Here is a 12,058-nt window from a genome sequence, read left to right on the forward strand (position 1 = left end):
CCCAGGGCCACAGAAAGTCTTCCACACGGGACAGTCCTCTTCTTCTGTGTGTGTGAGCACCGAGGAAGAAGAGCCGAACATATGCTGGAGTAGGTCATCAGTTCCGGCAGGAACCAGTGGTGAGCCGTATCTTCTATAAGCGGACAGTGGCAGCTACGGCCAGGTAGTAGAGTCATGGGCAGCAAGGAGGACAGACTGCTTGGTGGATCCAACAACTTGTAAACGATGAGCCTGCGTAAGTGGGGAAAACCAGCGTTTTCAGTGGCGAGGTCTTCCTTTAGATCAGGAATTTCTTAGGGTGGATTATGATCTTTTCCCCAGACCTGTGGCCAGTTTTGTGAAGACCAAAACATGGTCTTTGGTGGAGGTAGGAGATGGAGAATTCCTACAAAGAAGGCTACGGCCAACTGAATGTTAATCTACCATTTGTGCAGTGGGATAGATGGAAAGTAGGCCGTACGGCGTCTAATTCTTCCTCCGATATTTGAGGAAAGCCACCCCCCCCTTTTTTTAATAGGTAGTATTTCTGCTTCTTTAACCGTGGGCCCCAAGTAAGATGCTGAGATGCACATTCTGCTTTCTTGAAATGTGGACACATAAACTGAGGTCAAGGGGCAAAAGCTTGAAAAAGAGTCACAGCATTTGATGCCAGGCCAAGTTCTTTGACCTCCAGTTCTGACAGGATGCCATTCGCTCATTCATTCGTTCATTTTGGCAAAATACTAACTTTGCCAACTGGATCTAAATTCCTGCTTTAGAAATGATAGCAAGGTCTCAACTGAACCCAAGTGTCTCTCCTCTTCAAATACACAATGGTCTCCTTCTTGCAGAAAACCGGTTTGGGGGACAGAGCAGTTGAGAGCAGTGTAAAGACCTACAATGATGAGCCATGGTACACAGGTTGGAAAACAACATCCAGGCATCTGTTTGGTATACAGAAAGCCTTAGCACATTTGGGAATTGAATTTTTAGGCCCGAATTTGAGGAAATTTGTGGCTTTTTCACTAGAGTGGATCAGGGAAAGGTATAATTATCACCCATGCATAGTAACAGAGAGCAGCTACAACCCCAGAGACTCAAGACATTGGTTTACCATATCCTGCTCGCTGGGGCTGTCCACTTGCATCTAATTTTTTCCATCCGAATGCTTCCAAGGATACTAAGTTCTGTTTTGAGAATTAGGAAATGTTTTATTACTAGGTTTTGCTTCTCTTTTCCTTTTCCCACACATTACTTTGAGGCATCTTTCAAGATACTCAGTTTTGGGTTTTTTTATGCTTAAAAAATTTTCTGCCTCTGTTCCTTCCCCATCTTATTCTCTCTTCTTAGAAGCATCAGTGTTGGAAATGAAAAGCTGAAACCTGTAATAATGTATCAGTTTACAAACATAAATACACATCAGATGATCATTAGCATTTTCTTGGCATTAGCTCATGCAGCATACACAATGAATATTAATGTATGGTGCTGCAGACATTTAGAAACTTAAGAAGCCACTCGAAAAAGGACTATTTGTGCCACATGACGTGCAGTATATGAGGTCTGGATGCTGGGATCTTTGTATCCACTTTCTTGTTGGCAACCTATCTTTGAAATTTGCAACTATAATATGCTGGCTTTATTGAATGTAATTAATGTCAAGTTCCTGCTGAAAACAATGGAAGTTGCTCATTAAAGATGTTAGCAGAGAACAGGACCACAGCAGAACTGACCTCATTTGCTTGTGTGTATGAGAGAGAACACAAATGTATCCTGTGTGACTGTGCCTGTATGTATGTCAGGAGCGAGCTATCTCTTGCAGGATCTAAGATTGAAACTAGGCGGCTGTAAAAAGAGCCAGTGCCTCCCTTGCTTGTCCGGCTGCTTCTGCAAATCTGCCTAACAAGTAGCTCAGTTCCTCCTGATCAAACGATCTGAGAAATGGCTTCCCTCCATTACACACTGTAATGGTATCTCCCAGGCGAGGCTCTCTGAAACAGCACACCCCTGTCTCTGATAGCAGAGTTCCCTTGGTGAGTGCCCCAGAACAGACGAGCTCCAAAACAAAGCCGTCTAAGAATTGGTACCACCGGCCAAACGAAACCTGTTGGAGTTCTGTCAGGAAATCACCTAGCCTTGGGTCTTTGGATGAGAAAAGCAGGTGAAATCAGTAAGTACCGGCCTCAAGTGTGTTGACATGAAAAAGCTAGAACTGCCGTATGAATATTTGGAGAAGGCAGAAGTGTATATATGAAGAGCGTGCGTGTCGGGGGGTCGTTTACTTGGCTACACGTTGTATCGGTGTGATGGAAGGGGAATTGAGAAGAGTTTGAGATTCTCGTCTGCATTCTTTCACTTTGTGACCCTGGGTAAGTCGACCTGTGCTCTCTGTAAATCCCTCATGTCAACAATGGGGATGGTACACCCTTCTTCACCATGCTAGTGTTCAGCTCAAATAAGAGTGGAAGCTCTTTGGGCATGACCGATCGGTAGAGTGAAAAAATGAGGTGTTGATAATCAGATGGCAGCTGACTTCTACACGGTGCCCAATTGCTTGGCAGTTAGGCTGGTGCCGGCTCTTCCAACCATGGCTTCTTGGCTCAGACCTGCTTTGAGTGGGCATACAGGCTTTTGCAACATTATGAAAAACTTACTCAGAGCTGCAATAAACGCCTAGAATGTATAGAGTTCTGTTTATTACATGACGTGCGTATTTAACTCCAGCTGGGAACACGGCCCCGTACTAGGTAGGCGGTGTGAAAGCATAGAGTTATGACTGAGGGGTCCTTACCCTCAAGGAGCTTATGATCTAGTGGGGGGAATGACATGTATAATAACTATGTGCAATTTGAGACAAGATGATGGATATGCTAAGTTGGGCCCATCCGGCTGCCTGTAGTTAGTGGTTGGGTTGTCCCTCCTCCGCCTAGCTTAGGAATGCAAGGAGTATGGGTTTGGAGCTGCTGGGAGATTCCGATCTGGCTCATTCTCCCTGTAAAATGAGATGAATGTCCTTTCCCTTCTCTTTTGGCATCCTAGCATATCATGGGAATTAATCTCTGAAAAGTCGCTAGACATCTTCAGATGCAGGTGGCTGTAGAAATGCAAAGCAATGTATAGTATGTCTTTCAAATTATATAATACGTTGTCCCCTTTATGAAAGACTAGGTGATTTTTCTTGTGTGTGTGTGTGTGTGTGTGTGTGTGTGTGCGTGTGTGTGATTAAAAACAGTCCACCACATCCCATGTTATCAGTCATAAGCTGGTTGGTTCAGTTGCTAATGATGTGTCCAAGATGAGTGGGTTTAGTATCCGTGTAGGCTGGTTAGCAAAGCACAATTTGTTTTCCAGTCACAGTCCATACCTGGAGTCTCAGCTAGCTATCTTGAAAATGTGTGCTTTTATTCACAAGGGAGCCAAGGAAGGAGCCAGCAGGTAACTCTCGAACCCTTTTTCCCCACCACCAAAGTATAATTCAGCGTATACATCATTCTTCTGGTAGGAAAAGAAGCAACCTCCTCCTTGAATACAAAGAACAGCCCAGCATCAATATCACTAAGGAGACATTGGCTGATGTTAAACCTGTATTTATGAACTACCTCCAAGTCTGGAATCTGCCACTAAAAAACTCGGTATTTCTTGCCCTCTAGAGCTAGTTTTTGTTAATCAAGAATTCCCAAATTCCAGGGGCACCTGGGTGGCTCCGTCGGTTAAGCGTCCGACTTTGGCTCAGGTTGTAATCTCGCAGTTCGTGGGTTCGAGCCCCGTGTCGGGCTCTGTGCTGCCAGCTCAGAGCCTGAGCCTGCTTCCGATTCTGTGTCTCCCTGTCTCTCTGCCCCTCCATGCTCATGCTCTGTCTCTCTCGGTCTCTCAAAAATGGATACATGTAAAAAAAAATTTTAAAAAGAGTTCCTGAACTCTGGAAATCTGAAATACTCTCTTGTTTTGTTACATGTGTTAACACAGAGTTCTTTGACTTGTTTACTACATTTTTGAGATCCTAAAATCCATCTCCTTTCGTTTGTGCTCTTGTCAGTCTGGCTGTCATCTGATCAGTTCGAGATGTCTTGCAACCCTATTCTTCAGAAACGTTAGGGAGTTCCCCCTGGAAATTTCCCCTAGGCTATGTCTCATTTCTGTGTTAGATCCTCTAGTTTGATACGAAGAGGGTATTAAGCAATATTGGTGTGCTCACCGATCTGTAGTCATAACTCTGTGTGGCTGGTGGTTTGGGAACTTTACCTCTGGGATTTTTAGATCATGGCTGTGCATCTGCTGGCCTGGGCTTTTGTTTTTGAAAGGAGGCCAGTATTAATGTGTTTCTCATTGGGAAAATATGCAAATAAACAGTTATTTAGATTTTGAAAGCAGACAAAATGATACAGACATGGGGGTTGTCTCTGATGGCACCAGATCTGATGAAAACATTTATTTCAGTTGCTTGTGACTTAACAGATGGCCTTGAAAACTGTAGGGTCAGTGCTTCTGGATTCTCACCCTTCGCACACCTGGGTAGAGCACCCGTGACAGATGGGCACAATGGGCGTTTTTGGTTGTATTTAATTCAACACCTATGCCATAGCATGAATCTTGGCCATCTTAGCTAGAGAATAATTGATCATCTGTCTTTCCTGTTGACTCCCGGAACCTGCAAGTTGGTGGCTTTCTCTTTTAATCTACTGAACATTCTCTGGGTGTCTAGTGTGGCCCTGCGCAGATTAAGAGAATGCATTTTTGAGGAATGAGAAATTAATGGCAGTTGTTTATAATGCCTAATCATTTCATCTAAAGTTGCCATGGATCTTGATTAAAATGCTTTCCACCAAATCTCTGTTAAAACGCAAGTCACTGAAAGGCTGTGCAGTGTGTGTGTGTGTGTGTGTGTGTGTGTGTGTGTGTATTTGAGTATGTGCCTGTGAGCACATGCCTGCCCGTGCAGGCCTGCCCTCACACTTGGGGGTGGGGTATGGTAGAGTGTGGAGTGGAGAGAGAAAAAAAGATAAGGAGGCAGGGAAAGAGAGAAGTAATCATTCCTAGTACTCTGGAAAAGGGGTGTCCAGGCTCCTTGGTTATCATGAAACAAGAGGCTTATTTCTTATTGCTGATGAATTTCAATTACAATTACAGAACGTTGGTAAGCCACATTAAGTCCCAAGGGCTGGATCAAAAATATACACCATCTGCAGGAGCCACTTGAATTCTCACTGAAAAACCTAATAGCCAAACATGAAATCAATTTGTGAGCAGATATAAACTGTGGCTGGTTGTCCATTAAAGTTTGCTTTCTCTCCACGATGCTAAGGGCCAAGCTCTAAAAGTGAAATGAATGGCCTGTGGCTAGATCCAATGTGCCACTCACTTGCAAGTTTCTGTTGTGTTGCAGAAGTGAACGACAACAGTTAAACTTTAAAGATAAACAGTGTTTTGATTGGGTTCCTGGGGAATAATGGTGCTTTTGTACAATTCTTGAAATAGAGCCTACAGCCGCCCTGAACAAAATAGTCTCTTTCAAGATCTTGGAAATAATGACATCATAGGCAGATTGAACCAGCAATCCATTAATAGTATCCTTTGTAGAAAGCTGTCTCAGGGGAGGGACCTGGTTTAGTAAATTGGTATTGTTTACAAACATAACATAATAGAATCCCCCATTCTTCTACGTCTGTGGAATAATCGGAGACACTTCCCACTTGGGAAACAAACATTAACATCAAAGCTTCCTCACAGGTCCATACCCTTTCTCCATGGGTCTTCTAAAAGCATGCTTCGAAGCACTTGGTTTGAAAGCGAGTTAAAGATAACAACAGCCTCCTCACTATTCTTTTGTCACCATCTCAGAATTCTGTGGAATAATTAGAAGATGAAGATTGGTTTGCATTGGAAAGGGTAATAAAGAACTGAAATAATATCAGGACAATTCAAGCAATACCAAATCTGAAATGTCTAAGTAAAACCAAAAGATTATTGGTTTCGTGCTCCACGTTTCTAGTGCGGAACTAGACACAGATCCTTCCACTTCTTTTCCATCTGTGTGAAAGGTGTATTCTGGTTCCCCTTGCAGTCTTCAGATGAGCTGAATAGCATTAAAACAATCCCAGATTGCTGCGCAGCAGAAAGGTGTCCCATATATGCTGGGTCCTTCACACGATGCCTGTGTTATGGATCACAGCAAGTATGTGGTGGTGAAATTTTGGCCAGGGATATCTAGTGTATTCTAGGGGAGTATCGTTGGAGTTTTCTATCCCAAGTACCCCTTCTTTCCCCAGCCTGAAATATACCTGGTCAAATAAGGTCAGAGTAATCAGGCAGCTTGAAAAGAAGCAGGGCACCTACCTTTTGAGTCTCTAGCCAGAGAGTAATTAGTAACAAAAAAACACCACTCCGTTAGCCACACCTAAATATCAAGAACAAAGGAGCCTAGTATTCTTTTGAATTACGTAGGTGTACTAGAACCCTGATGGGCCCAGACTCTTACCTGCCCTATTATATAAGGTCAGCTTTGTATATCAAATTAAAGAAGCCATGCCTGTTTCTCTAACTTCCATCATCTTAAATTATGTAATATGTCATCAGAAAATATATATCACCCAGCTCTCTCTCTCTCTGTGAGACACATTTTTCAGAAACCTATCTTCTAGGTATTTCTGTTTAAATCCTCAGGGTTTTTTTGTTTTTGTTTTTGTTTTTTGCAGTGGCTTTCAATTTTTTTTTTTTTTACCAAGCTATCTTTTGTATATCTGAGCTTTATGTAGTAATCACCCCATCCATATCCAGGCATTATTTTGAAGCCCAAAAAAGTAAAACAGAAAAAAAAACCCACAGAAAACAGTGCCTTCTCCTGGTGGCAAATTCTTCTCAGTGACTAAATTAAAACTATGGACCTGTCCAGTACAGAATAATGCCACTGGTGAAGTCAGTCTTAAACTCACTTTTCTTCTGGAGAAACAGTGAATTTGGAAGGGCCAAATTAAAAACAATTTTTTAATGTTCATTTTTGAGAGAGAGAGACAGAGCGTGAGCAGGGGAGATGCAGAGGGGGTGGGGGGAATACAGAATCCGAAGCAGGCCCTGGGCTCTGAGCCTGAGCACAGAGCCTGATGCGAGTCTCGAACCTCGAACCACGAACCACAAGATCGTGACCAGAGCCAAAGTCAGATGCTTAACAGACTGAACAACCCAGGTGCCCCTAGAAGGGTCAAATTTAAAATGTAAGAGGGAATGCAGACCCATCAACACCGGTTTCATGTACTAGTCGAAGTACGTACTAATGCCAGTAGTATCTATGAATCTGCTTTATCCTTGATATCACGGTTTTTCATCTTATCTTGTGCCGTGGTTTCGCCTGTATAGGGAAATGTGAGGTTAATCAAGTGGTTGGTGGTGACCAAACGCTTGTTACTATTTTCCTGATCATGATTGCTGAAAAAATACAGAACTAATCTTAAATCCGTGAAGATAATGCAAGACGTGACACTTAGGCAAAGAGAAAGAAAAGAGATCTCTTGTCCAAATTAAGATCAGGTCAGTCATTGTTAGCTGGAAGTTACCTGTGCAGCTGGAGAAAATATTAATTGGTACTCACCTATTCTTGAATACTTAAATTGGAGAAAATTTAGGACATAGTAAAATTTGGAAAATTTTCCACATGGCACGGCGTAACAATTCATTACCAAAAATAACAAACACATGGGGTGCCTGGGTGGCTCAGTCGGTTGAGCGTCCGACTTCGGCTCAGGTCATGATCTCGCAGTTTGTGGGTTCAAGCCCCACGTCGGGCTCTGTGCTGACAGCTCAGAGCCTGGAGCCTGCTTCGGATTCTGTGACTCCTTCTCTCTCTGCCCCTCCCCTACTTGTGCTCTGTCTCCCTCTGTCTCTCAAAAATAAATAAATGTAAAAAAAAAAAAAACAAACAAAAAGAAAATAACAAACACATTAGCTACTAAAGGTGTAAAATAATTACGATAGCTTATTTCTCATTAATGTTGTTGGAAGAAAGTGATCTGCTAAATCATTTTTGGAGAGCTCTTATGCTCCTAAATTAGTGCCGGTTAACACTTGATGAATTTACGCAGATTTTGTTGCAGTGGGATTTGATTTTCCCTGTATTCAAACTGGAGATTCACTTGGAAGATATTCTTAACACGTGATTTGAGATGGCGAGTGTCCCTTTGGGTCGCCAGTGGAGGGACTTGAATTAGAATAGGAAAATACTCAGAAGCCGAGATGTTTCACTGGGGAGTCCATGCTTTTCCAGTCCACTTTACCTTCCAGTGGGATGAGACCCGAATGTATTCCGTCCTGAGCACAAGATGCTAACGAGTAATGACATTGAGAACAGGGGTAAGTTGCTAAAACCCAGACCGGCCCTTAACAGCCCTCTTACCGAGGCCAAGTCCCTCATTCCTCGTTTCAGGACATAAAGCATGACCAGCTTAAGGTTATGATGGCTCCTCAGGAAGTGGTCCTCTCCTTGGAGCTAGCTCCTCTTTGCTCATGGTGACATTTGGCTCAGCTTTATCTTCTGCCTGCTACCTGAAAATGCAGCGTTGTTTCCCCGGTCCCTACACCCATACTCTGCTGAAACTGTCAGGTCTACTAGATCACGCCCCAGTTCTTTGACATGAAACAGTAGAGTGTGTTTTGTAAGCCTGGTACATGCAGGTAAGAATCCAATGCCAGCAGCATCCCAAGCTGTCAGAGCAACTAACGGGTCATTGTTTGGGGCCATTAAAGATCAACAGCCAAACCCATGACAGCTCCAGACTTTGAGGAGTTGTGCTTCCTGACCATCACAAAAGTCAGGGTAGAAATATTTCTAGCTTGTTTTTAATGTTCATTTATTTTTGAGAGAGAGAGCACAATCAGGGAAGGGGGAGAGAGAGAGAGAGAGAGAGAGAGAGAGAGAGAGAGAGAGACAGAATCCAAAGCAGGCTCCAGGCTCTGAGCTGTCAGCGTAGAGCCCGACGACACAGGGTTCAAACGCACGAACCGTGAGATCATGACCTGAGTGGAAGTCAGACGCCCAACTCACTGAGCCACCCAGGCACCCTGGGTAGAATTTTTAAAGAAGGTCATAATTTGTTTATTAAAAGGCTAAGAGTAGACGGCAGAAAATAGAGTTTCATTTTTGAGAAAAGGAAGTGTTTTGTGTTATGTGTATAGAAAAGTTATGTGTTTGTGTCTACATCTTGAAAAGCCATTAATTACTGCCTTCACTTTCCTCTCTGGGAAATTGCATCATTGGTCTTTCAGGAGGCAGCTCCCTCCCCTCTAGAAAAGAAACCTCTCAAAAATGGTCGTTACAAAACCCACAAAACTGGAGACAGCCATGAGACCAATGCTTCTGTGTCTGAGCTGTTAGAGCCCCCATTTTACTAGATGGGTCTTTTAGGCCTCTTCTTTCTTAATTCCTGTTTTCTCCTCCTGTTCTTTAGGAGCTGCGCCATCAGTGGTAACTGAAAATGTCTGACAGTCTGGATAATGAAGAGAAACCCCCAGCTCCCCCGCTGAGAATGAATAGTAACAACCGAGATTCCTCGGCACTCAACCACAGCTCCAAACCACTTCCCATGGCCCCCGAAGAGAAGAATAAGAAAGCCAGGCTTCGCTCTATCTTCCCAGGAGGAGGGGATAAAAGTAAAGTATCAGTGGCCGGGCATTGAAAAGGGGCCAGTTTATTCTTTCCTTGTCACTTTCTTTGTTGGGTAGTCATTTCTTGAGCAGTGGCTGTTCAGGGCCTACCTGGCCTTTGCATCGACATCTTCAGAGGTTGCCTTTTGTCAGAGGATAATGTTTGATTGACTTACTGTGGGTTGACAGGAAATACACTTCTACCGTGTTTGCCTTGCACATAAAATTGAATTCATAGTGTTAAGCCAGGGGAAATCATAGCCGCAGTACTGTCTTGAATCTATGAACAGCGCTTTTCTTTCTGATAACTTAGAGGGGAGAATTTAACAGTAATCCCTTTCTAACTGGAAGTTGTCCTTATTGGAAATTTGAGTATAGGTGGATTTACTTCTGTATACCTTTATGACGACCGTGAAAATCCTGAATGGAGTATGCAGGAGTCAGTCCAAGTTGCCACATGATGGTCTCTCTGGCTGTATCCTAAGGTGGAAAGAAACTTCTGAGCCATTTGTTTCCTCTCTCAGTCTTGTGCCACTTGTCCCCTACACGATCAGCCCTATGGCACTGAGCATCACAACACCATATTGACATGAATCCATGTGTTGTTCATACAACCATTTGTAGTATCAAGGGCTATAGAATCTCTAGTAGATAGTCGTCAGGTTGTGCTAATTAGCCTAAACTTAAACATGGCTTCTATAAATGTGACTACTGAGGTGGAAGAGAGTGAAACAAGTACAACTACCCCAGCAAGGAGCCAAAAAGGCAAGCACGGTGGTGTCTTTAGAAGAGAAAAGGGACATCCACGATCTGCTCCTTCAAGGTAAAACAAATAGCGTCGCACGTCCTGTGGTGTGAGTGAGGCCACAATTTGTACCGTAAAGGAGGCCAAAACTCTTCTTAGAGCCAGGATTGCCTCTTGTACACCTGAGTTGCTCAAGAGATGCTTTATGCCTGCTGACCCAAGGATGGAAAAGACGGAAATGTTAAGCCCTTACACTGAAGACCGGCAAAAGAACGATGAAGCACTTTCCGTGCAAGGGATCTGTGAAAATGCACGAGGGATTTCCAAAGACATGTTTTCAGACACTGAAGTGGGCCCAGCAAAAAGTCCTGCCGGGAGCAAGGAATGGCTTAAGAAACTTCTGTAACACCATGACCTGGAGACCAAGTCTTATGTGACAGTGGTGCCGAAGAAAGAACCATCAGACCCTGCAGCTCCTGTGGTGTATCTGCCACAACCATAGGAGGTGAATGAAGACGGGAATCATGTGCCTGCCCAAATCTTCAGTGCTGTAGAAGCCGCCATTTTTGGAAGCCTTTGAAGAATCCTACTTGCCCTTTTGGAGAGCAAGAACCAACTAAGTGATGCTGACGTGAGGTCAGCGAAAACAGAGAGGCTGCTGTTTCTGTTTTGTGCCAGTACTTGGGTGACCTCCTGGCAAAACCACTACTGCTTGACACAAAACTATACCCAAATCTTCCCGGGGAAAAAAAACCCAAGCCAAGTTTCTGGTGTACTGGCACACTGACTGAAAAACACGGATAACTCCTTCTCTCCTTAAGGAATGGTTTGAACAGTGCTTTCTCGTGGAAGTTCAAGACTAAAAAGAACAATCTGGAATTCAAAGTCCTGCTGATTCCTCCCAGTCGTTTTGGTGCTTCAGATGCATTTGCAAGTGTGCACCCTTAATGTTAATGTTGTCTTTATTTTTCTTATGTTTTTTTTTTTGAGAGAGAGCGAGCATGTGAGTGGGGGGAGAGAGCAGAGAGAGAGAATCCCAATCAGGCCCCTCCCTGCCAGCACAGAGCCCGACATGGGGTTTGAACCCACAAACTGTGAGATCATGACCTAAGCTGAAACCAAGAGTTGGACGTTTAACTGACGGAGCCACCCAGGTGCCCCAAGGTTGCCTTTTATAATGAGTTGCGTGTTTCAGATCTTTGAGCTCTTAGATCAGTGTTTGATCCAACTATTCGAGAAGACATGCCAAACTAATGTCCAATTTTGTTGTTGAAAATCTCACCAAGTTTCCTCTGTCTGAAGATCCTACCCCATGGGATTCCGACATGATCACTAATGCTGTATTGGTTTTTTTTAAGTTTATTCATTTTTGAGAGAGAGAGCATGAGTGGAGGAGGGGGAGAGAGAGAATCCCAAGCAGACTCCGTGTGGTCATTGCAGAGCCCAACACGGGGCTTGATCTCACAAACCATGAGATCGTGACCTGAGCCAAAATTAAGAGTCGGATGCTTAACCAACTGAGCTACCCAGGCACCTCACTAATGGTGTATTCTTACTGAAAGAACCAATAGATAGTTCAACAGAGCCTGTCATTAATGCACGCTGACAAAAGGTTTGGCTAGGGATGGTGGCATGCCTTTCAGTGATCTGTCCTGAAGACCATGAATCTTGGGATCAAGAAGAACCTATAGGTGAGAATGAGCA

At 43.7% G+C, this 12,058-nt stretch overlaps 1 protein-coding gene across 4 annotated transcripts in view; it reads left to right on the forward strand.

The window, feature by feature from the left end:
- PAK3 (p21 (RAC1) activated kinase 3) overlaps nucleotides 1-12,058 on the forward strand; it is a 121,479-nt gene that overhangs the window by 18,674 nt on the left and 90,747 nt on the right. For all 4 annotated transcript variants that reach the window (XM_030306107.1, XM_030306111.1, XM_030306108.1 and 1 more), the window contains one exon: nucleotides 9,414-9,615. In XM_030306107.1, the coding sequence (XP_030161967.1) occupies nucleotides 9,441-9,615 (175 nt within the window). In that variant the 5' untranslated portion in view covers nucleotides 9,414-9,440. The remainder of the gene's footprint in view (nucleotides 1-9,413; nucleotides 9,616-12,058) is intronic.

The sequence above is a fragment of the Lynx canadensis genome, chromosome X (genome assembly GCF_007474595.2).
Source record: "Lynx canadensis isolate LIC74 chromosome X, mLynCan4.pri.v2, whole genome shotgun sequence".
NCBI lineage: Eukaryota > Metazoa > Chordata > Mammalia > Carnivora > Felidae > Lynx > Lynx canadensis.